General features: G+C 45.7%; 1 protein-coding gene across 1 annotated transcript in view; it reads right to left on the bottom strand.

The window, feature by feature from the left end:
• LOC308134614 (transcription factor COE3-like) overlaps positions 1-25919 on the bottom strand; it is a gene marked incomplete at its 5' end in the record, with an annotated part of 32124 nt that extends 6205 nt beyond the window's left edge. Inside the window, 5 exons of the mRNA XM_080502386.1 lie at positions 3502-3687; positions 8147-8321; positions 8429-8494; positions 20120-20208; positions 25838-25919. Coding sequence (XP_080358512.1) covers positions 3502-3687; positions 8147-8321; positions 8429-8494; positions 20120-20208; positions 25838-25919 — 598 coding nt within the window. The remainder of the gene's footprint in view (positions 1-3501; positions 3688-8146; positions 8322-8428; positions 8495-20119; positions 20209-25837) is intronic.
• Between the last annotated feature and the right edge of the window lie 316 nt (positions 25920-26235).

Below are 26235 nucleotides of genomic sequence, written 5' to 3'. Positions count from 1 at the left end.
ACACAACAGGCAGTTCAAACACCTCCAGCAGGGCGGCGACACATTCACAACTCCACCAATAGCAAGCGATCGATGCTTCGGGTTAATGACAAAGCTGGATGATCAACCTCGCCTCGCCTGGATGATGGAAACCAAATAAAGCTGCCGACGGGGATAAATCAAACTTGCACTTCACAATAAAAAACTCATTGTTTGTTTAATATGAAACGTGAACAGAAACGTAGATTTCTCAATCGGTGCTCGTCAATCAAGCCTCCTTCCATCTTTAAAGCATCGTAAATATTGACTTTAAATGTTTTTCCACTCATTCTTTTATTTTGAAATACCAATAAACGCCGTCTGCTGAAGATTCTTCACCATGACTGGAAATTTACCTCCAAAAATCAACTTTTAAACCTCATGAATGTTAAATTAAAACATCATCCATACTATATATATGAACGACTTTTACATTTTATCACATTCTGAGTTCCAGTTTTTACCTCAACCCTTCCAGTAATCTGTGCCGACAACCCAACGTGTGACCAGATGGGAGTAAATTCAAAATAAAAGTAAAGCAACCCGTTAAACAAGGACGTCAAGAGATATCAAATACTGTAAGCTGTGACGAATCCAATAATAGTCCAAATAGATGGAGAGCGACTCTATTGATCACAGACTAAGTCACCCAGACCCCTCCCCCCCTCCCCATCCCCCCATCCTCCCCCACCGCGAGAACGACTACATCTCGTGGTGGCGTTTATGGAGCGCGGCGTGTCTGTAAACGACTCAAGGACGGCGTTTGAAAATGGAACCGTTAAAACGAGAGAAACGGCCGGAATGTAAATGTGATTTATCGCTTCTCGCCGGCGACGATCAGTGTTTCCTGGATCGTTTGCTTCTTCGTCTTCCTGCTCACGTTTCCTCCTCCTTCACTCCTTCGCCGATGTTTCTTTCTTTCTCTTTTTTTGTTTTTTTTTTGGTCTCTCCAGCTGATATTAATGGATTCGGCCCAAAGCGTGAATGCATGAAGGATGCGGTGAGGATGTTAGTGGGGTTAGTCGAGGAGAGGCGGGGCGGGGGGGGGGTGAGGGGGGAGGGGGGGGGTAGTCTTAGGAGGTGAACAATGCGTGGCGGTGTTCGCGCACACACACACACACACACACACACACACTCACACACACACCGTCGGGAAGCCGTAGCCCAGCCAGGCGAGACGTGAGCCCGCCTCTTTTTTGTTTTGCTCGCCAGGGACGACAACATCACCTGGCACGGAGACGCGGTTCTGAGCTCGCTGCCTACCTAAACGAGTCTCGCCGAGACTCGCCGAGCTCTTTTGATACGCCGGCCAAAACAATGGAGCGCTCCCCCCCCCCCGGAGGGCGACTTTTTTTTTTTTTTTTTCTTTTTTCAGACTCCGCCGGTCTCCAAAAAACAACACACCTGCGCCTCTTTCCAAAGCTGCAGCTCCCGACTCCAGGCGTGTTAATCAGAGCCCAGCGAGAAGCTTCAGCGGCAGCGGCAACAACAACGACGACACAAGACCAAAAAAAAAAAAAAAATGGCCTCCTGCAGCAGAGACGCTTCACTTCCATTCCTCACTGCGTCGCCACACCGGCTCTATTTCTCGCGTTTGCACTCCAACGTGTCAGCTAGCGCTTCGCCGCTGGCTTATTCTGGCCCGATTCTCTCGACTTCGTCTGGCCATCGTCAAAACTTCACCACGAGATCCATACGGCTTCGTTTTCACCAAAACAATCGGTCCTGGCAGTGGATGTCCCGGACGCCTTCAATTTAAAGCTTTATTGACGATTCGACAAGCCCTTTTCCAAAGAGTTCATGTAATTCCGTCACTAAACTTCAACAATAGAGCGATTACAGACGTTATCTTGTTTTTGTTTGGCTTCACTGTAAAGTTTTGGTTGAATTGAGGATTACAGAAGTCAGGACCAGGATCAGTGGCAGTTACTTTGAGAACATTTTCACTCTCAATAACTCACAAAGGCACTGAAAGAAATGTTGAGTTTTTGCAGTAAATAACATGGAGTTACGAGTCTTGGTGCTACTTTTTAAGTCTGAAGCTGATGCTAATTTCAGGGCTAGCTCCTTCACTCAGGCATCAAAATTTAAAATGGAATTTTTTTTTGTGTGCTGCAGCATCTATTTTATTTTTTATTAATTCAGTATCACTTTACCTCTCAGTGTCAGTGGATCAGTAGCTACTCTCACGATCTTTTCAACATGTTCTCTTGGAGCCAAGTAAAACTCAATATTGTAATAATTTAGGCCTTTTTTCAATATAACAACCAACGATGTAATAATTTAGGCTTTTTTTCCCCAATATAACAACCAATGATGTAATAATTTAGGCTTTTTTTTTCAATATAACAACCAATGATGTAATAATTTAGGCTTTTTTCCCCCAATATAACAACCAATGATGTAATAATTTGGGCTTTTTTCAATATAACAACCAATGATGTAATAATTTAGGCTTTTTTTCAATATAACAAGCAATAATGTAAGAATTTAGGCTTTTTTTCCCCAATATAACAACCAATAATGTAATAATTTGGGCTTTTTTTCCCCAATATAACAACCAATAATGTAATAATTTGGGCTTTTTTCAATATAACAACCAACGATGTAATAATTTAGGCTTTTTTTCCCCAATATAACAACCAATGATGTAATAATTTAGGCTTTTTTTTTCAATATAACAACCAATGATGTAATAATTTAGGCTTTTTTTCCCCAATATAACAACCAATGATGTAATAATTTGGGCTTTTTTCAATATAACAACCAATGATGTAATAATTTAGGCTTTTTTTCAATATAACAAGCAATAATGTAATAATTTAGGCTTTTTTCCAATATGACACAGCCAACAATGTAATGATCGATTTCTTGGATATAGTGGGCTTTTTGAAACGTTTTATGCAGTACACTTATGAAACAAAGGTGCAGTGGATTGGATATTCGTCACAATCATTTATTGAGGATAGAAATTCGTCAACATTCTCTCTCAGTCATGGATGTATAAAGTATTTTACTATTCGATTACTTTATTGCCAAATCATGGCATTTTTGGCTCTATTACATAAAATGCAGTTTTTCTTTATTACATTATTGTCAACATTATTAGCTTCATTGCATTATTGACAGTTATTATATTATTGATATATTACGTTATTGGCAGGTGTCATGCTATCGGCTTTTCGGGTTCTATAAAAGGTTGTGGATTTTTCACTACTTCCTCTGATTTGCTCAGACGTTCCACGGAAACCAAACGCTGGTGAAAACAAGCCGACAGTCACCAACAAACAATCCCGGCGGTCTTAAAAAAACCAAAAACAGCTGTACCAGTGTCTCACTCTGGCTCTTCGACATCTAATTTCCACACAGAATCCTTTCACAAATCACTTTTCAGCCCCTCCTGGTGTCAGACATGACCCCGCCTGCCGACCGCCTCTCGGGTGAGATGAGATTCGTTTGTCTTTAATTTGGAAATGCACTCACTTGCGTAAGCAGAGTTGGCGGTGGAGCCGTTGAGGAAGCTGGGGGACCCCGGTACGCCCAGGTTGGTCATCCCCGCCGCGCCGTATCCGTTCATGGTGGACGTGATGGTGTTGTAGTTGGACTGTTGAGGCGTGGAGCTCGGCACGTAGCCGCGAGGAGACACGCTGTTCGAGTTACGGGAGTAACCTGGAGGTGGGAAAACGGAAACGTTTGCACGCGTCAGTAACGTATATCGAACATTCGGGATCGTCGTCAACACGCTGTCCAGCTGAGGATGTGAGTCAGGCTGCATACTTCGAGTCTGACTCGTTTAAGTTAAATCTCGTGTCTGACAAAGACTTTTTCTGAATAATTGCATCATCACATGCAATTTCAGTTAAAGTACAGTTTTGTCCAGTTTTACTCAAACGGTATCTCAATACAAACAACAGTGCAATCTGACAAACTCTGACCAGAATCACTTCATACATTTGATTCGGTTTCATGAGTTTGATTCGGTTTCATGTGTTTGATTCGGTTTCATGAGTTTGATTCGGTTTCATGAGTTTGATTCGGTTTCATGAGTTTCATTCGGGTTCATGAGTTTGATTCGGTTTCATGAGTTTGATTTGGTTTCATGTGTTTGATTCGGTTTCATGTGTTTGATTCGGTTTCGTGTGTTTGATTCGGTTTCATGAGTTTGATTCGGTTTCATGTGTTTGATTCGGTTTCGTGTGTTTGATTCGGTTTCGTGTGTTTGATTCGGTTTCATGAGTTTGATTCGGTTTCATGAGTTTGATTCGGTTTCATGTGTTTGATTCGGTTTCATGTGTGTCGGTAACGTGACGATGATTTGTGCGCCTCTCTGTTCGTTCCTGCAGGTTCTCCATGTTTCCTGTGAAGCTCTCTGACCTCCTCGCCGTGACCTGAGCAGCGACAGGTCGTCTCTCCCTCATCCTTCACCTTGCTGCAGTGCTGCTCTCACCCCCTCCACCCCCCCCCCCCCCCCCCTCCCCCCACTGCAGATTGACCCTGGTCAAGGATGCATAGAATACCAATGCTGCCGGCAGCACTCGGTGCGACCTTTGACCCCCTCCTGAGGCTCCGGGTTTCCCACCGACCTCGGGCAGAGCAGAGCCAGCAGAGTGCCAAGTAGCACATTAAATCCCCCCCCCCTCCCCGCTCCCCCCTCCCCCCTCCCCCCCATCCCCCCTCCCCCCTCCCCCCCATCCCCCCTCCACCCTTCCCCACTTCCTGATTCGGGCCAGTTCCCAGCAGGAGGCTGATGGAGGTCTGCCCGGGGACGACGAGGAGGGCGAGGAGGACGAAGAGGAGAGGCGGCGATGGGAAACACGTGTGCAGGAGAACAGTGGAGGGAGCGGCTGAGATGAATGGAAGGAGTGTTCTATAAAGGGGACGGGGGTCGAGCGTTCGGGGGTGTTTGTTTTGGTGGACTACGGCTCATCGCCCGTCAACGCAGTTCCCTGCCAGGCCCGGGAAGCTCCGCCCCCCCCCCCCCCCCCCCCCCTACACACCCGACCACACCCACCCAGCGTGGGAAGCCGATCACATCATGTGGATTTCAGACTGTAACAGCTCCTCATTGGCTTGTATGATTTATTATTTTAGTTTAATCTTCTTTAAAGTTTGTCTTGTTTTCGTGCGGGTTTTTTTTTTTTTTTTTTTAGTGTTGATTTGTTTTTTCGTGCCCAAAAAATTTATTTATTTTATTTCTGGGATTTTTCGCAGTATTTCCTTTGTATACTGTATATTTATATGAATGTGTTTTTCACCGACTTGTGTTTTTTTGTGTGTCAAAGCTGAATAATAATGATCCGTCATCATTATTCTGCTCTCCTTTCTTCACTCAGATGCCAAAGCTTGTGGTGTCGTACAAACTGTAAATGTGGGATTAAACGACACTGCAAAGAAATGCGGCTTTTGGACTCTTCAATTATCGTAATAGTGCACAAAATTACAAAAGACTCGTCCAATTATTTCTGCTGTGGTGATTAAAACTACAGCAATAAGTATTTTATGCTTTTCTGTGGTCCTGTAGCAGCTTTCTGTTGGGATAGAGTGACGTCTAGTGGTCACAGATGGTATGTATAATCTATTTTTATATACAAGTCTTTTTAGCCTGAACAATACGGTACTACGATTGTCACATCAGCAGCAATATACAACAGCTGTCATTTTCTGAGATGTTTCAGGTGGTTCACCCTTTGTTTCTATATATATATATATATTTATGACTCTTGTGAATTGATTTTCATAGATCTTTCGTAGAAGACCACTAAATTTTAAAAGATCACTATCAACCACATATATTTCTCCTGCTCTGTATCAATGGATGCCTCCAGCTTAAAGCAGCATGCTTGATTTATATGACTTTTATTACTGATGGATACGTCAACTTATTCTATTTCACTACAACGTGATAGATACACTTTCAGAGTACTGAAAACTTGCTTGTGTTTTATTTTATTTTTTGACTCAGACCAACTGAAATGTTTATTTTAATTTAATTATGGTTTCTGGAAAAATAAAAAAAACAACAAAAAAACAACAACATTTGATCACAAAATGTGATATCTAAAAGAAAATTTATACTTTTTACAAAAATTCAAAAAGGGTTAAAATACTTCAATTAATCTGAAATAAAGCTCAAACCATAATTTTCTATTTGAACCGAAGGATTGATTGCATTTAGACTTTTTCGTGATCCAGCTGTATGTGTGAGCGCAGGTGGAACGTCTGGTCCTGTTTGGAACATTAAACCATCAGACGCTGCTTCTGTCTTCGGGTATTAAACTACGAGAGAAGTGAAGAGGAGGAGAAAGTCTTAATCCTGCAGGAAGACGAGTCCACTCTGCTCTGAATTAGTGCCGTAAATTACCCGTCTGCTTGGCCTGATCAGCCCTGTGCTCGGGAGCCGCTGTTTTTATTAATGTTTTAATCACGGCGGATAATTGCGAGGGGCGCGCAGAGCTGTTTCATACTTCCTCACAGCAGGGGGCGGTTTGGGGGGGTTGGAAAGGAGAGGGGGGTGGGGGGGGGGTGGTGGGGGTGTCCTTGGAGGAACATTTCTGACCAGAGAGCTCCCGAACTCTTCAAGTTATGATTTTGGAGCCTCGGTTCCCATGACCTCACGGATTCCTGAAAGGTGTTCGCTGCCGGGCCGATGGGGAAAGCAGACGAGGGGTTCGGAGGCGGAGAAGGTGGAGGTGGTGGTGGTGATGGGGGAGGGGAGGGGGAGGGGGTTGGGGGGGTGTCCGGGGAGTGAAAGCAGCTCGAACTGCCTCCTGTCCACGCGTGTTCACAAGCTGTTGGCTGCACGTTTTGCTGAGTGTCTGTGACAGAAGCGGCGGCGAGTGCTGAAAGGAAACCCCGAGTCGGACAAACCCCGTCTGAGGTCCACAGACTGTTACGACCACGTCACTCTGCACTTCACTCCGACTCCCTCCTTTAGATACTCACCGACTAAAGACCGACTCAATAAACGCAAGAAGTCCGGACCGATATCGTACATCATGCACAGAAATTATATTTTGGGGCCATACGCTGCACAGGGAAGACTTTTTTTTTTTTTAACCAACAGACTAAGGTCCAACTTTGTGTTTTTATTGAGTTTTTTGACGATATTAAATAAAGTAGATCTAATTTTATCGTACAATAAACACACTTGACATAATTATTACTTTTCCCACCAATGCTATGGTACTAGCATATTTGCTAAACGAGCAGGCGACATGGTAATTCTCAAAACAGCATACAATGTTTGATTTATGATCAATCTGATGAGGAATCTGCTCATCATCTGTTATCACTACGAAACACAAAGGCAGAAATGTCCTTGAAAATACTTGGAGGACAAAATAAAAAGTCCTCACTTCAAATACATGTCCTCATTCTGTGTGTGGAAAACTGTGTCCCGGTCCTCACTTCTTAATATGTACAAGAATGACACACACACACACACAAAGACATTCACACACAAAACCTCAGCTCAGTCACACACTCTGAAAACTGCAATAAATATGAATGTATCCACCTTTAATATACTTCCAGTCACATACTCCCGAAGGTGCTTGAAAGTTCAAACTGAAGTCTGCTGCAAGAAAAAAATGTATTCTCGCAAAGTATTCACGAGCAGTACAGGGAATGACACATTATAAAAGTAATGCATTACAGATCCACGTCTACTTAACTCTACTAATCCATTACTTTTGGAAAAAATGAATAGACTTTACTATATTGTGAAGGATTCTACTGAGCTGGTGCCTTAAATTATAAGAAGTTTGATTTAATTCTACAGGAAACGACCACGTAAACCCCCGATTTTGTCCGATCATCCCCAGGAGGCTGTAGAAGGCCAAAAAAGGATCATAGACCTATGGAACTCAGACGTATGTAGAAGCCTCTGAACAGGAGTCTACTGCTAAATTTCTATGTGCTCTGTCTTCTGTGTGAGTCACAGCGCCCCCTAAAGGCCTGGCATGTGTACTACATGCCTCGTGTTGAGTCGAGTTCATAGTGACGTGTGGACGGAATTTGTTTTTTGAGAACCTCAGGGAGAAGAATCAATTTGGCTGGTGTGGGCGGGGCCTAAACGACTACCGTATCCTAATGAACTCTGAGGTCAGTGTCCGGAGCTGAGCCTCACCCTGGTCGGCCTGCGAGGCCTCGGAGATGTTGACGGCCAGCTGACTGCTGAACGAGTTCACTCCCATCATCCCCGAGTGGGCGGCGGAGCCGGTGAGCGACGGCAGCTGGTTGTGACTGCGGGGGACGCTGTAGAGCGCCTCGGTGAGGTCCGCCGCTCGCTTCAGGATGATCTCCTGCAACAGACCGCAGAGGAGACGCCTTTCAGTCCCGCGGGCCAGGAATCGGCCAGCGCCTCCCCATCTGGGGCCCCCCGGGGGGGGGGGGGGGCGACGCGCCTCACCTGGTTGTTGTGTGGCATCCCGTACAGAGCCTCCACCAGGTCGGCCGCCCGCTTCAACAGCACCTCCTGAGGAGAGACAATGGAGGTCAGTATGGCAGGAAGTGCACTGAACTGAACAGGAAGTGCACTGAATTAAACAGGAAGTCCACTGAACTAAACAGGAAATCCACTGAACTAAATAGGAAGTGCACTGAACTGAACAGGAAGTCGATTGGACTGAACAGGAAGTTAATTCAACTAAACAGGAAGTCAAGTGACCTAAACAGGAAGTCAAGTGAACAAAACCTGAAGTCCAGTGATCTCAGCAGGAAGGCAAGTGAGCTGAACAGGAAGTCAACTGAACTGAACAGGAAGTCAAGTAAACTGAACAGGAAGTCAAGTGACTAAACAGGAAGTCAAGTGAACTAAACCTGAAGTCAAGTGATCTAAACAGGAAGGCAAGTGATCTAAACAGGAAGTCAATTGGACTGAACAGGAAGTCAAGTGACCTAAAGAGGAAGTCAAGTGATCTAAACAGGAAGTCAGGTGATCTAAACAGGAAGTCAAGTGGACTGAACAGGAAGTCAATTCAACTAAACAGGAAGTCAAGTGACCTAAACAGGAAGTCAAGTGAACTAAACCTGAAGTCAAGTGACCTAAACAGGAAGTCAAGTGAGCTGAACAGGAAGTAAACTGAACTGAACAGGAAGTCAAGTGACCTAAACAGGAAGTCAATTGGACTGAACAGAAAGTCAAGTGACCTAAAGAGGAAGTCAAGTGATCGAAACAGGAAGTCAGGTGATCTAAACAGGAAGTCAAGTGGACTGAACAGGAAGTCAAGTGAATTGAACAGGAAGTCAATAAACTGAAGAAGAACTCCACTGAACTGAACAGGAAGTCAAGTGAATTGAACAGGAAGTCAATAAACTGAAGAAGAACTCCACTGAACTGAACAGGAAGTCGACTGTACTGAACAGGAAGTCGACCTGAACGCACCTGAAAACACTGATAGGACCTGATACGTGGTCAGAAACAGTTTTCACACACACTCCAGAGCTGCGTTGTATTAATTTCCCACCAAACTTCACCCGGCTGTTCAACTCCAATTTAACTACGAGTATATAACCGCAAATATTAACTCTAACAATATAAAGTGCTTTCAGAGGGACTCTGTTGTGAATCAAACTAAACCAACGTCACACCAGTAAACGGGAAGCAGAAGGAGAACGAGACAAAGATGAAGATGAAGAAGACTTTTCCCCATCAGTCCATGGGAGAGGAAACCTCTAATCCAAACACAGTGAGTCGCCATGACAACGGAGGTTGAAAACAATAACAACGTAACGAATAAACAGATTAAACATAGAGAGGAAGAAAAAAAAAGGACGGAGAGATGTTTGTGTGATTATTTAAGAACAAGAAAGAGAGAGAGAGAGCAAAAGAAAGAAGGAAAGAAAAAGAGAGTGAATTTAAAGGAAAATTGTAAATATAAAAGTAATTAAATGTAAAATGAAGGGGTGAGAGAGAGGAAGAACAATAAGGAAAAGAAAAGGACAAAAATGCACGGTAGAACCAGGATGTTTAAAGAAATTAGGCGATGGAGATCAGGTAGAGAGGAGGAGGAGAGGAGGAGGAGGAGGATGATGGTGAAGATGAGGTGTTCAGTCCCAGAGGAGCAGCAGTGGGGAGGTGGAGTCCTCTGCTGGAGCTCCCTGAGGTATTACAGCAGCAGAAACAGAGAAATCAACACCAGGGTAACTGACCACAAGGATCAAAAACAAGGAGGAGCAGGAGGAGGAGGAGGAGGAGGAGGAGGAGGAGGAGGAGGAGCAATGGTTTTTGTTGTTTTACTTTTATGATCTAATTTCTGATACACATCTATCATTACATGTATTTTTGTAATTTACCAATCTATAAATCACATGTATTATTATTATCATTATTATCATTATTATTATTATTATTATTAGTAGTAGTAGTAGTAGTAGTAGTAGTAGTAGTAGTAGTAATAGTAGAGATGCAATCAGTGCCCACATCATATAATTCATTATTAAATCTTGTTGCCAACAGCAATAAATAAATTGACGATGCTTTATACAGTGCTGTTTATAGCACACGGAAACTGTAAACAACAATCATTGTTATATTATTATCATTACTATGTTTGTTAAAATTAATAATAGATGTTAATGAGCCTGAATCAGATATTTTCTATTTTTCTATTAATTTAAATATGTTTTATTCATGAGTCCAGTTGGAAGCAATATTAATGTTTATATTATAAGATTGTGCGTCACGCTGTTATTTATTGTAACTTTAAACTGTTGCTGTGTATTATGATCACCTATTTGTTTTGGTTCTGAAACAAAAAGGATAGTAGGATTAAAAAAACATTCAGTTTTATATTACACATTTTAAAGAAAAGTGTCAGATCATTGATTGGAAGAACAAACGTTTACCTTTAAGTCGACATACTTTCCTTTTTATTTGTTTATATTTACTGGCTCACACTCTGTGAGTCTTTGTCATAGTAGGAGAAAAATAAAGGTGTTTCTATAGAATAAACTTGTCAATAACTAAAATGTTTTCCTGAATTAATGAAGTTATTTAATCATACTAAGGACACATGGATTTTCCTACTATGAGAAAGACACAATCGTCTTTATCTCACTGGAATTTAGGCCGATTTCAAGACTTTAATTAAATATTTCTAATAATCAATTAAATGCATTGTGAGCTCTGGATACTGGTAAAAAAAAAAAAAAAACTAAAAAACCCCACTAATAAATAAGTAAACACAAGAAAGTGAATGTCGGTAAAATTCAACAACAATCAACAGTCAGCTTTGCTTCTTTTCCTACTATGGCCAAGACATAACATCTGTTCTGTGACCAGTTTCCTAGTTAATGTGTGTTTTTGTCGTTTTCTTTTGCCATAGTAGGAGAAATAAAACCTGCTGATACAGGATGTCGACACGTGACAGAAACTTTTAGGATATTTTTAACCTTTCCAGTAGTGAAAGCTGCTCGGCGAGGCTTCGGTTTCATCGGCGGATAGTAAAAAGAGTGTGTGAAACGAAAGCTGTGGGTTTTCCTCGCTGCGCCGCTTATTAAAGTGAAACTGACCCTGAACTGCGTCTTTGAACCGGCAACATTAGAGATTCAGCCGCAGACGTTCGGAGCAAATCAAATCTGCGTCTCTGCAGAGATTACCAAGGATTTCTACTCCGGGTTCCACTGCTTTTCCTCATTTTGCTTTTTTCTTTACAACGGTGTTTCCCCCTCTTCCTCCTCCTCCTCCTCCTCCTCCTCCTCCTCCTCCTCCTCCTCCCCCATGATTGCAGCATCGCCCGGCAGCTGGCAGCGAGCCGGCCTCCGACACACTCGGATCTCAAGTTTCCCACGACAGGAACGCCGACCTTGGGGGCGCCGGTCCAACGCGCCGAGCGCTGCAAGGCCCCACACGACCGGGCGGACCCTGAACGCACCGTCACAGGCAGTTAGTAAAACCACAGCCTGTCTCACCTTTAAGACATGTTTTAAAAAAAAAAAAAAAAACTGCTGAAATGTTTCTACAAAAGTTCCTGGAGTTTGTCACTTTCAACTCAAGTTACAAGTAAAACGACCTTTCTTTTTCTTTTTTAAATAATAAAAATACTTGAGTACGAGATAGAAAACATTCGTCATCGATAAACATTTTGAAACGACGTGACGAGAAGAAACGGAAGATTTTTGGAAATATGTGTGATTTCAGTCTGTTTTATGTTTCCCCAACACATTTGTCAATAAAATACAAATAACCGAGAAAAAAATTATCTATTTCGTGAATTTAAGAAGTCACATAAGTTTAGGAAAGTCTCAAAATATAATTATCAATATAGTCTAAATCTGTTTTTAATTGAAAACACCCATTAAACAATGATCATTCTACTTCAGTAAAGTATTTAGTCTATTAGCTACATTTTAATTGCATTCATATATGTATAGAAATCATAAAAATCAGGATTTTAATGTTTAAAATGAGTAAAAACGCCAATTTAATAGACCTACTTGTAGCAGATTGCAGTTTTTTTTCCCTCACAGTGGAGTTTGTCTGTAAATCTCTCCTCCCTCATGACTTCATTCAATTTACTTTCATTTCTTGTTTTTCTTCCACCAGTAATTTAAAATAATCTCCCTCATTGGTTCTGGCTGATTTCTGCTGTTTTGTATCTGGAAAATGTTTTTTTTTTGACAAGTAAAACTGAACAAGATGTTTTGGTGTGATTGTTCCTGAAGGACGAGTCTGATAAACGAATGGAACTGACATGAAAACGGAAAAAAACCACAAACGTTAAATTAATTGGAAAGAAGTTTTGAGTTCAGATTCTCTTTCTGCAAAGCTTTTTACAAAAACTACAGGTCTTCCAGTGTGTGTGTGTGTGTGTGTGTGTGTGTGTGTGTGTGTGTGTGTGTGTGCGTGTGTGTGTGTGTGTGTGTGTGCTCAGGCTTCATTAATCTCCATTAGAAAACAGAAGTTAGTTAATGTCTCCTTCGCTCTGCTGCAGCAGCGAGACACACGAGGCAGCAGCTGCCTGTCTCTCTCTCACACACACACACACACACACACACACACACACACACACACACACACACACACACACACACACACACACACACACACACACACACACACACACACACGTGCGTGCGAGCTAAAGCCTTTCGTGTTTGTGAACTGTTTCCTGGTGTGTGTTGCATGCGCGTGCATGCGTGTGTGTGTGTGTGTGTGTGTGTGTGTGTGTGTGTGTGTGTGTGTGTGTGTGTGTGTGTGTGTGTGTGTGTGTGTGTGTGTGTCCTTCTATTTTCATTAGTTTCTGACAGACACAACAGCCTTCTCAAATTAATGACGCCTCTGAGGCCTCAGCGCTGCTGCTCAGTGTGTGTGTGTGTGTGTGTGTGTGTGTGTGTGTGTGTGTGTGTGTGTGTGTGTGTGTGTGTGTGTGTGTGTGTGTGTGTGTGTGTGTGTGTGTGTGTGTGTGTGTGTGTGTGAGTGTGTAATAAAGACGGAGTGCAGTGGAGGAGGATCAGCTGGAGCTCCACCCTCCAGTCCAACATCCAGTTGTAAACTTTCACCCATTTTGCAACAGCAGCTACGTTAGCATTAGCATTAGCGATAGCATTATCGGAAGCGACAAAATGCATTTCATCAAATGAGCCAGAACGACGTGAAGAAACGTGCGACTGAAAAAGCATTTCTATTGTCAGTAGCACCTTCGCTAATGGTAGAATTACGCTGATGAAGTTCCGTTAATCGCTGGAGCCGCGGCGTCTCCCTGTCCTGCTCACCGCTGTTACCTGTAGCATTAGCCAAATGGTTTGTCCGAGTGGTTACTATTTCAGTAAAGTCCCGAGTGCGGTTTTAAAGCAACCCACTGTCAGCAACATCAGCAATATCCTGTACCCACAGTCGCTGTGATTAGCATTAGCATGCTATAAATAGCGGTTAGCATTGAGCGGCTCTGCGTGTTGGGAGTTTAGCTCAGCGGTTCGGTTTCTGATTCTCCTTGTTGACTTCAGTTCATAATTCTTAAGGAGGAAACATCCAGTTTATAGAGCATCTTCCTCCTTCAAGATGATGATGATGATGATGAGGAGGAGGAGGAGGAGGAGGAGGAGGAGGAGGAGGAGGAGGAGGAGGAGGAGGAGGAGGAGGAGGAGGAGGAGGAGGAAGAAGGCTGCTGGCAGTCCGAGTGCTGAAAGGCACCGATCAATACATTAATGCAGTGCTCCCATTCATCATCTTCATCCTCATCATCCTCATCCTCATCATCATCATCATCATCATCATCAAGCTGCTTTGTTTTACTCTCATTAAAAAGTTACAATAGAAAATCATTGGAAAAACAAAATAATAAAGAACATTTCGACAAAGTAGATCGAAACATTGCTGGAAGTGTTCCAAGATTATTATTTATAAAAGCAAGAAAAATCCAATTAAAAATAAATATTATAATGGAAATATTTTTATTTTTTTTTGTAATTCTCCAAATACACACAAGCTCAAATAATTCCTAGTAAAGCATGAATAACTGTTTGACAGTGTGAAAACATGTGATGGAGGTCTTATACAAACTTATCCTGTATAAATATATATATTGATCGGAAAACGTTTCAGTCACTCGGGTTCATGATCGATTCTTCCAGTGAGTTTTTCAACTTTACTTGGTTCCAACATGGTTTCTTTTCTTTCTTTTTAATTTTTTTCCCACGTGGAAAAAAAAAAAGTGCTTTTATCTTTGAGCTTCATGACGTTTTAACACATCGGAAGTCGCCTGATGAGAAAACGTTCGTTTGCCCCGCTGCTCTGCTTTGCTGCGGTCATGACAACTCCCTCCACCAGAGGGCGCCACCGAGGAGAGGAAGACATTAAAATACTCCACTTATTTATCTCCTCGGGCTGAAAACTGGAAATCAACGATTCTTTTTTTTTTTGCAAAGAGAGAAAAGTGAAGCGCAACACACACACACACACACACACACACACACACACACACACACACACACACACACACACACACACACACACACACACACACACACACACACACACACACACACACACACACACACCCTCTTTTTCCTCCTCCTGGTTGTTGAGCTGATTAAACCCACTGAGAGCCTTTTTTTTCCTCTCCACCTGAAAACTCCCCGGAGCTCCGGTGTGTGTGTGTGTGTGTGTGTGTGTGTGTGTGTGTGTGTGTGTGTGTGTGTGTGTGTGTGTGTGTGTGTGTGTGTGTGTGTGTGTGTGTGTGTGTGTGTGTGTGTCGGAGCCCCTTCATTGTTTCTGACAGAGATTCCTTCTTCATTTCCGTGTCGTTCTCGTCTTTTTCTGTTCATCATAACTACTTTCTTTTCACTTCCCTTTGTCTTTATTATTGTTTTGTTCTGGACGTTTTGATCCTCGGTAATGATGTTTTCACAATTTGTGCTCGTTTTGGCATCTTGGTAGGATTATTTTTTTTCTCTTCGTGAAAGCGTCGGTCTCTTTGTAGCATTGTTTTGCATTTTTATCATTGTTTTGACTCTTTTCATCATCGTTTTGCATTTTTCTAGCATCACTGACTCTTTTTATCATCGTTTTGACTCTTTTTAGCACAATTTTGTCTCTTTTAGCATTGTTTTGCATTTTTGTAGTTGTTTTGCATCTTTTTTAGCATTGTTTTGCATCTTTGTAGCATCGTTTTGCATTTTTATCATCATTTTGACTCTTTTCAGCATCGTTTTGGCTCTTTTTAGTGTCATTTTGCATTTTTCTAGCATCACTTTGACTCTTTCTAGCATCGTTTTGACTCTTTTTAGCATTGTTTTGTCTCTTTTAGCATAGTTTTGCATTTTTGTAGTGTTGTTTTGCATCTTTTTTTAGTATCATTTAGCATCTTTTTAGCATTGTTATGTATCTTTTTAGCATTGTTTTGTATCTTTTTAGCATTGTTTTGTATTTTTATCATGTTGACTCTTTTCAGAATCGTTTTGTAACTTTTTAGCACAATTTTGTCATCGTTTAGCATTTTTGGAGTATTGTTTTGCATCTTTTTTTAGCATCTTTTAGTTTTGGACTGTTTTGGCTCTTTGATCTCTTTGAAACACGTTTGTATCTTTGAAGATAGATAGATAAGATAGATAAATACTTTAATGATCTCCAAGAGAAATTCACAAAGCAGCTTCTTGTGCTGTCAAATCTGTTGGATTTCAATTTGGGATTATTTCCAGTTTTACCGTCTGGAACCATCGTTTTGTCTCTTTGGATCCATCGTGTGTTTTTCGCCGGCTCTCTGGCCTGTTTTCTTAACACCGTCCGGCCGGAGAAAAGGTTTTATAGACGAACAGAATAAACGTGTACATCGTCGTCGTGGAGATGAGCTTCACCGCCACTTCGCTCTTTGTTCATTTTATCAACACGTTGGAGACGCGATCCGACTGCTTCTCGCTCTCGAGCCTTAAAAACTGTGAAAAAGAGAAAATCCTCTCCCGCCCTCGCCCTTCTTCTGTCCATCTCTTGACACCCCCCCCCCACCCCCCCTATTTTCTTCCATTGGTTTCTAGGGGCTTAATTACGGGGGGCCGGCTCTGTGGTTGAGGAGGTGCGAGGCGAACAGGGATCAGCGTGACCCTGGAGGAGAAGCCATCAGACAGCGGCCTTAACAATGATAAATCACCCAGAGCAGAGCTACAGATACAGCCGCCGCCCCGCTGATCTCTATAAAATATGGATGGACCTGCAGGAGGAGGAGGAGGAGGAGCAGGAGGAGGAGGAGGAGGAGGAGGAGGAGGAGCAGGAGGCCACGTCGCGCCGGATCTCCAGATTAGCGCTTATCAGGCGCGGAGCCGTTCTAAGTTGATTCCATTCAGAGGCGGCCGATTGAAATTCAGCCGGCGAGTCGGACGGAGCTCATTATTCTCAATGAACACCGGCAAGAAATCCGCTCATTCATGAAGTGGGCCGGAATTTAAAAGAAGAGAAAAAAAAAAAAAAAAAAAACCTCGTTGGACGGGCGGGTGGCGCCCGGCGAGTCCAGACGGCGGTCAACCATCAGAGCCAAAGGTGCGCTGGAACAAACTGCACCGTACGGTTCACCAGTCACACACACACACACACACACACACTATATCAGGTATCATCAGCGAATAATTAAAGTTAATATAAATTCCCACTGAGAAAGTTTCATGTAATCAGTTATCAGAGTAACTGATCTGGATAATTATCGAGATTCCATCTTAAAACTACCGTCGCTCTGGAAGTTGAAAAAAAATCCGCATCAATAAATATGACTTTCCACATAAAAGTTATTTAATCATCTGTAAAAACAAATTTTTTTTTTTTTTTTAATCGCAGGTTTCAATTTTAGGTCAAACTAATGTGAAAAGTTCGAAACTTTTCCGGAAGCAAAAAGTGTATTTTGCAGGAAATGAGTCATTTGCATTAGCGAGCGCATGCTAAAAGCTAATGCTAAAGGCTAATGATAAAAGCTAGTACTAAAAGCTAATGCTAACAGTTTCCTACCATTTGAGCTTAGCTAAGAAAAACCTGAAAGGTATTTTCACCTCAGTGTTTTTTTTTTTTGCTTTTGTTTTTTTGTGTTTTTTTTTTCAAGAGTCGCTCGCCGCTCCCGCAATCCTCCGCCTACGACGAATCAATCAGCCGCGCCGGCTGCCGCCGTCTCGCTCCGTCGCGACCGAGCGCGAGGCTGCGGGTGAAAGCCAAAGAGAAGTGACAGCCGCTTTAACCCGCCGCCGCTCGGTCGCCGTCCCGTCACCTCGCCGGGCGCCGCTTTTTCCTCTCTGATTCCAAAGCGTCCGGGAGGCGGACGCAGTGGCAGCGTATTGAGTTTTCTTTGAATAAATAAATATTTAACAGACAGATGGAGGCGCGGGGAGGAGGAGGAGGAGGAGGAAGAGGAGGAGGAGGAGGGTTCTTGACGTTCCACTCTGGCTGCAAATCAGACCATCAAAGGTCCAGACAATACACGCTCACTATTAGTATCAATTTACAAATAAACTGCTTTTTTGGTGACTGGATCTCCGATGTCAGATTTTGATAAATGGTTTCAATTTGGCAGCTGCTTTGGAGTGTCAGAGTCCATCTGACGCCGCCGCCGCCGAGAATCTGCCTCAGTTAGCGGCCTCGCAGCCGCGATAATCTCTTCATGCTAACGGGACACCTGACGGCTGCTCGCCCCTGTGTGTGTGTGTGTGTGTGTGTGTGTGTGTGTGTGTGTGTGTGTGTGTGTGTGTGTGTGTGTGCGTGTGTGTGTCCTGCTCAGACCTTAAAGGCGCCGTAGATCAAATAAGTTTAATCAACTTTTTTCTCTTTCTTTCTGTTTTAATCACGTTTCTTTTCTTCACCGCCTCAAATTATCTGAAGCTCTAAACGAAGCGTCTTCAGTCTGACTTCACAAATTGTTTTAACATCATGACTTGTAACTCTTATAATAAAAAAAAAAAAAAATGCAAATTATTCAATGTTTACCAATAGTCCAGATAATTTGTTTGAAAAAAGAATAAAAAAAAGAAAAAGCAAACAAGTAAGAATCAAGATCAGAGTATAGAAGCCAGAATAAATCCCATCTGGAAAAATTTATTAAAATTTTTGTTAAAGTGGAGCGATACCAGTAAAATACCAGTAAAATACCAGTAAAATACCAGTAAAAAGTCCCGATTTCAAACCAGAACACACAACAAAGCACAACAAAGCGTTTAAGAAAACCAATCCAGAACCAGAGCACTGATCAGAAACCAGTCCAGAACCAGAGACCTGATCAGAAACCAGTCCAGAACCATAGAACTGATCAGAAACCAGTCCAGAAACAGAGAACTGATCAGAAACCAGTCCAGAACCATAGAACTGATCAGAAACCAGTCCAGAAACATAGAACTGATCAGAAACCAGTCCAGAACCAGAGAACTGATCAGAAACCAGTCCAGAACCAGAGAACTGATCCGAAACCAGTCCAGAACCAGAGAACTGATCAGAAACCAGTCCAGAACCAGAGAACTGACGGTTACAAACCGGGGTAGAGACGCTTCAATCCAGCCCAGAATCCCAGAACCAACGAAACCTGACTAGAACCAGAATAACAAAGAGGGACTCATACGAGTACAAACTGGTCCAGGATCAGTCCTGGCTGAAGAATCTTCCTTATCTACCAATAAAACACTCTACCAACAGATAAAACGCTTGTTGATCATGTATCTGTCTCTCTGCAGCTTCGCAGCAGGAGCATGAGGCACAACACAACCTGTATTCTGGAATCTCCACCACTATGAAGGAGGACAGATTTTCGAGAATTGATGAAAATATGATCAATCCCCGTGTTCCTGCAGTGAAGTCATTGCCCTGTTACAATGTGGACACCTGCGGCTTATCGTCAAGTGTGGCTTCTAGGTGTTTTTTGGGTTTTTTTGTTAAATTTTGCAGGTGCATTCAGGTGCGCTCTATCGTGCGGGAAAATACGGTAATTCCAAACGTCCATCTCTAAAGGGTTTGAACCGGCTGTTTGAACTCACAAGTTAAATCTTGAAAAAATACAAAAACAAATAAAAATTCACACTCAAACTGGGGACCCCCCCACCCCACCCCCCCGCGGTGAAGCGCCAATGCAAACCGCTGCACCGCGGCAGAACGAGGGAAGTTGCTTCTGTTCTCCTTTCAACCCAAAACCGACATTTCTTACAAATCCGCCTCGCCGCGGCTCTCGAGCACCGTGCCAGCGACTCGCCGCCCTCCTCCTCCTCCTCTTCCTCCTCTTCCTCCTCCTCCTCTTCCTCCTCCTCCTCGGCTGCGGCGGCGGGATTTGCTCCCATAAACAGCTGTTTCCCGTTTGAAGGCTCAGGAACAATCTGCCCCGCTGGCAGCGAGCGGCGCCAGGAGCTCGCCGAGCAGAACCGAACAAATCCAATCAGGCGGCTCCAGTTCGGTCCTGCGCCGCGTTAAACACCTTCCAGAAGCCTCCGGCTCGCGGCAGGCAGGCGGTCGAGGGACCCCCCACCCCCCACCCCTCCACCCCCCCTGGCAGGCCCTCTAATGCGGCCATGACCCGGGTTAACCAGAGACACCCCGCTAGCGGCTAGCGGCGGTGGCGCTGACTGACGGCTGCAGTCTGGGTGGAGCGCCGCTCCCCCACCACCCCCCCAATCGCCCCACCCCTGACCTCCGGGCTGCACCTGGACTGACCTTAGGTAACCTCTCGGGGTCTCCGGGGTGGCGAGGGATGACCTTCTGTAACCTCTGGAAGCCGTAGTCGATGGTGGGCTCGTTCAAGGCTGCAGGAGGGAGAAAGAGAGAGAAAAACACACTTTTCAGTCTCGCAGTGGGATTTTCTTTGGTCACGTTTTGTCGTCGTCGTCACGATTCCTCTTCTACTGTCATTCCTTTGTCTCTCGTTTTGCGGACGGATGTTTGTTTACGGTCATTTTGCGCGTCGACATTCCCCCTCCACCCCAGTACGAGTAACTGTTGGTCCCGGTAGTGAATTCCAGCAGCTGAGATGACTTTTATTCTGCTTCACTCTTCATGACGGAGACGAGAGACGTGGTGTTTTTTTTCTTTCCCCCACGACTCTGATCGGCTATCGAGGCTTCACGCTTCCCATTACACTGCCCCCTACAGGTCTGGCTGCTCATAGCAGCTCTGAACCAGGTGGATATGCAGGTTTTTTCGTAAACGTCGAGGAGGAAATATGAGTTTTTATAAAAGCCCAGGTACGTGTAAACGTGGCCTCAGGCGCCCCCTGCTGAAGGTCCTGCAGTAAGACAACGTGTCTCTTTGTCTTCTGGGACATCGGCTTACGTGAGATCAGTGGTTGAGTTTAGCGTTAAACATGAGGGAAGGTTTGTTTCACAACAAAAACACACATTCTGATATTCTGTCTTTGTGGTTGAAAGTAGTTTTCAGGTTTGTTTGTGTCGTTTGCAGCGTTGTGTGATTTTCTGAAAAATCAATAAAAACAGAATTTTAAGTTTACACACTGACGATGTCGTTAGTCTGCCGGGCCACGGGAGGGCGCCGTTGCTTGTTTTAGTAATGAATGTGTGCAGAGAACAAAACGCTATAAACGTGAAAAAAAAGTGAGAGAACTCGACATCCTGGTGGACTGATGAGTCATCGGATGCTATCAGGGGAGAGTCTCAACTATTAAACTACCGACACGGACGACAGAACTAGAATACGACCGCCAGTCAAACTGCTACCGGTCGGCCATCTTGGTTTGCAAGCGCATGAGCAGAGGGAAGGATTTTGAACGTGAGGAGGAAATCGCGATCGTGAGAGAATCTTCCCTCCTTGGGAGCCGGGATGAAAAACCTCCCGGTGACAGTGGATCAGAACACCGGTGTCGTGGAAACGGTGGTCACCGGGAGGAAGTGAGGCCGTCTGGTGTTCGTAACGCCGCCACGTGGATTCGGTGTAATAAAGATGGACGAGTGCTGCCGGTGTGAAGGATCGTAGATGGAGTCTGGACCTCCACCCCCACCCCCACCCCACCCCCCCAACCCCCAGCCCTCTCTGTGATCTCCAGCTTCTCTCTGTTGCTTCTCATTAGCGGTGAGCGCTAACGCACGGGGCGAGCGAGCAGCTCGTCTGCTCATCTCTCTCTCTCTCTCTCTCTCTTATCTCCACTGCTGTTTATTTATCAAGCACGAGACCTCACACTCCACCTCTCCTCTTCCTCCGCCGCTAATTCAATCCCACCTCTCCTCAGCCGAGCCTCTTTCTCTCTCCTTCCTCTTCTTCTCCACTCATTCACCTCCACAAACAATCTGCCTCCCTCCTCCTCCTCCTCCTCCTCCTCCTCCTCTTCCTCCTCTGAGCAGAGCCGAGCCGACAGAAACACCCGGAAATGAGTTCGGGGAGATACTTCTCCATAATCAAGCCCATTAATCATAAAAGGCTGTCAAATTTGACTTTGGGGACAATTTGTCAGCCGATCTTGCCCACTCCGCTTTTGTCACCGTTGGCTCTTGTATCCTGTAAGGATGATTGACACACCAAATGCCGCTGAGTAGAATAGCTAGTTTGCGCTAATATGCATAACCGCGGGTTTCATGAATAAGAATAAGGCTGTGATACGGCGGCACAGAGGGGTCTCCTTCAAAGGGCCCCGCCGCCGCCGCCGTTTGTCGCCGGCGCCCCAAATAGATGTTATTACCATTATAACAATATTTGTTTTCTTTCCCCGGGAATGGGCGAGCGCGGCTTCGCTTTAAATCAAATTTGTCGGCAGCGCCGTTTCAGGCGGCGGCGGAGGAGAAAGGAGGGCTTTCAAGGCTGCGACTGGGGCGGGGGAAGATTTCTGAAGGGTGACAGGGCGCTGAGGGACGAGGGCCCCCGCCGCAAAAACCGCTGCCATGTTGGATTTCTTTTGGCGAGAGAGGAAGCAGACCGCGGCCCCGAATGCATTACCTCCTCCTCCGCCTGCTGCTGCTGCCGCCGCTGCCGCCGCTGCTGCTGCTGCAAGCCCAGATTCATTGTGGGATTCCAGAGAGACTTTTAGGGTTGGATGCGGCGGAGCAGCGCGGGGATGAATGGAGAGATAATGCAAGCGAGCAGCAATCAGCGGCGAATCCCCAAACCGGATCGTCTCCCGACGCCACGAACACACATCGCAACTTTATAGAATAAGAGCCGGGCCTCGACGGGAGCTGCTGCAATTCAATAAAAACCCATTTACACCCAGAGAGGAGGAGGAGGAGGAGGAGGAGGAGGAGGAGGTGTGATGTTCAACTCCTCATCTGCATCACAATTTACTTTGACTTCCAAAGCGGTGAAAGGAAAAAGACGCAGAAACAAACCCGCAGGGTCGGTTTCCTTTAGATATCTCGTCTGATCCCAAACCCACCTGGAGCCATTACACCTCCACCTTCAATCACCTCCACCTTCAACCGCCTCCACCCCACCAGGCCTCTGATTGGCTAATGAACACATGACACGTTCTGACAAACAGTGACTGGTCAGAATACCTGAAGTGGAGTTGGCGGGAAAAGTATTTGTCAAACAAAGTGAAGCTGAACTCCCGTGTTATTTTTCTTTCTGTGGTGACGCTGCGCCTCCTCCTCCTCCTCCTCCTCCTCCTCCTCCTCGGCGGCCTCTGATTGGCTCGCGCCTTCAGGAAGCGGTGAAGCTCACCGACATGATTGGCTCGATTATTCCTGACGAGCCAATCGGGGGCAAAAAAATCCAAGGAAAAACAAAACGGAGAGCGTCCACGCATCGTGTTGTGTTTACTGACTGAACCACGTGAGTCGTTTTGGAGGAGGAGGAAGAAGAGGAGTAGGAAGAAGAGGAGGAAGAGGAGGAGGAGGAGGTGACGGCTGCTCCTTCACAACAGAAGAAAAAATACCTTCACGGATGGAGGACGACACGAAGATGGAGGTTTTTAATGAACCTCTGGACAGACTTGACACCCCTCCATCCCTCCTCCCCCCCTCCTCCCTCCCTCCCTCCTCCCTCCCCTCCCTCTGCAGAAATTAAGCCCATTACTTCTCCTTATTAAAATCCGGCTGCCCTTTGACCCCCAGCGCCCCATTGGCTGCCTGCAGGGCCCCGGCTTCTCCTCCCGGCCAATCGATAGCGGGGCTGCCTCCCCTGCAAAGAGCTGCAATAATTGGAGAGCAGCGGCTGGCAGCACGAACCCTGACCCCCCCCCCCCCCTCCACCCATACCCCCCCCCCCCTCCCCCACACCCCCGCCCTGCCGCCTCCCCCGCCCCACGCATTACACCGCCCATATGAAGACAGATTGCCTGATTTAGTGTAAACATATGCTGCAATTCCAGGCATCAGTGCCACTTTCTCCATCGTAATTTGTATTGATTTTTTTCTCTCCCCTGCTCTTCTTTGTGTGCGAGGAGGCCGCTGCCGTCGCCCTCCGCTGCCGTCTGAAGCCTTTTTATGAAGCCGAGAGCGAGCGAGTGAGCGAGCGAGCGGCGGGGAGATAATTCAGAGGTGAGAGCAGAGGAGAGGGCCATTCTTTATATATTTAATCAAGTATTTATCGCTCTCCCTCGCCGCTCGCTGTGAGAGTGATCAAACGGCTGGTCGGCGTCCCGCCGAGCGGCACGCTCTGTTATTAGGTGACTAAGTGACTGAGGAAAGGGGGGAGGAGGAGGAGGAGGAGGAGGAGGAGGAGGGCGGGGGCCCACGGGTGACATGTTGGAGTAATTCCTGGACAGCAGAGGAGCAGCTCGCGTCGCCTCCAGAGGGTAAAAAGTGGAAGTGATTCGACGTCAAACAGATTCTAATGATCGACGACTGAAAGTCTGGTGACCTGGTTTGTCGGGTTTTCGCCAACAGACTTAATTCCTCCTGCGACGGAACAGGTTCTGTTGAGTGTTTGAGCCTAAACTGACCTGGATGGTTTCCAACATGGTTTGGGGTTTTAGTTCCCTCAGTCTAGTTCTCTTGGTCTGGTTCCTCTCAGTCTAGTTCTCTTGGTCTGGTTCCCTCTGTCTAGTTCTCTTGGTCTGGTTCCCTCAGTCTAGTTCCATCAGTCTCGTTCTCTCGGTCTGGTTCCCTCAGTCTCGTTCCCTCGGTCTGGTTCCTCTCAGTCTGGTTCCCTCAGTCTGGTTCCCTTAGTCTAGTTCTCTCAGTCTAGTTCTCTCAGTCTAGTTCTCTCGGTCTGGTTCCCTTAGTCTAGTTCTCTCAGTCTAGTTCTCTTGGTCTGGTTCCTCTCAGTCTGGTTCTCTTGTTCTGGTTCCCTCAGTCTAGTTCTCTCGGTCTGGTTCCTCTCAGTCTGGTTCCCCCAGTCTAGTTCCCTCAGTCTGGTTCCCTTAGTCTAGTTCTCTTGGTCTGGTTCTCTCAGTCTAGTTCTCTCAGTCTGGTTCCCTCAGTCTAGTTCTCTCAGTCTGGTTCCCTTAGTCTAGTTCTCTTGGTCTGGTTCTCTCAGTCTAGTTCTCTCGGTCTGGTTCCCTCAGTCTAGTTTCATCAGTCTCGTTCCCTCAGTCTAATTCCCTCGGTCCAGTTTCATCATTTGTGTCAAACTGGGCCTGAAGGTCGGGATAGTTGTAATATTTTAGTTTTCTTTTAATTCTTTGATTGTTTTCACATTAGTTTCCGAGGTTCCTACTGATTTTGGGGTTGAATCACAGTTTTTCTTGCTTTTGTCTTTTCTTTATCAAACATCTATGTGTGTCTTTGTGCTGCTTAAATCAGCTTAAATCCACATAAATCTTAAATCCCATGTCTGACAATTTGAGGCGTCCAGGTGAGTCTCACCTGGGAGACGACATGTGGGGGGGGGATAAGTGTGTGTGTGGGGGGGGTGTTGTTGTTGGATCAGCTCTCTGCAGGCTCGTTACCGCCCCCCCCCCCCCCCCCCCCCCCCCCCCCCGGCTCCCACAATGCAGCGGGGCTCCACGCTCCACAGGAGCAGGTACACATGTTTACGTCGTCCTCCTCACAGCTGTTTACATTTATTTGTCTCGCACTCTCGCCGTGAATCTGTTTTTCTACGCCACTGCTTTGTACATATTTACCAGCCGGAGATGAAACCTGGGGGGCCGTACCTCCCCCCCCTCCCCCTCCCCCTCCCCCCCTCCCCCCCTCCCCCCCCACCGCCCCCGTTCTGATGGCCTTGTTGAAGGCGCAGTCATGTCCCCGCTGAGCGGCCGGACTTTATGAGCGGCGGAGGCCCGGCGCGGCTTCTTCCTGTATCTCACTTATCATTTCAAATAGATTCCATCTCATACGCCGGCCAGCGACTCCCCCAACGCCTCTCCAATACGCGGCGCAATCTCCCATCTCCCCCTCCGCCGTTTGATTGATGTGGGTCAGTGGCGGCGTTTGGCCCCGCCGCCCGCCGATGGCGGCCGCTGATGAGGCCGGGCTGACAGATGTACGACACGCCGCGCCTGAAGTGGACGGCCTGATTTGTTTTGCTGCCTGTCAAGTGGCCAACTGCCGGCGTGCCGGGTGGCGGCAGCGGCGGCGGCGATGGCGGGTGGCGGCGGGCCGCTGACAGGCAGCCATAACCGCGCCATGCATCCGCTCACCAGCTTATCGATCTGCTGCTGTATCGTTCCCACTTCAATTCATTACTCAGTCATCACCGCAGAGACACGACAACAAGCACGAGACATGACAACAACCAGGAGGAGACACGACAACATGGAGGAGACACGACAACATGGAGGAGGACATGACAACAAGGAGACACGACAACATTGAGGAGACACGACAACAACCAGGAGACACGACAACATTGAGGAGACACGACACAAGGAGACACGACAACATGTAGGAGACACGACAACATGGAGGAGACACGACAACATGGAGGAGACACGACAACAAGGA

This window comes from Blennius ocellaris (genome assembly GCF_963422515.1).
Source record: "Blennius ocellaris genome assembly, chromosome: 9".
Taxonomy (NCBI): domain Eukaryota; kingdom Metazoa; phylum Chordata; class Actinopteri; order Blenniiformes; family Blenniidae; genus Blennius; species Blennius ocellaris.
Note: the sequence above shows the minus strand (reverse complement) of the source record. Positions and strands in the feature narration are given on the sequence as shown.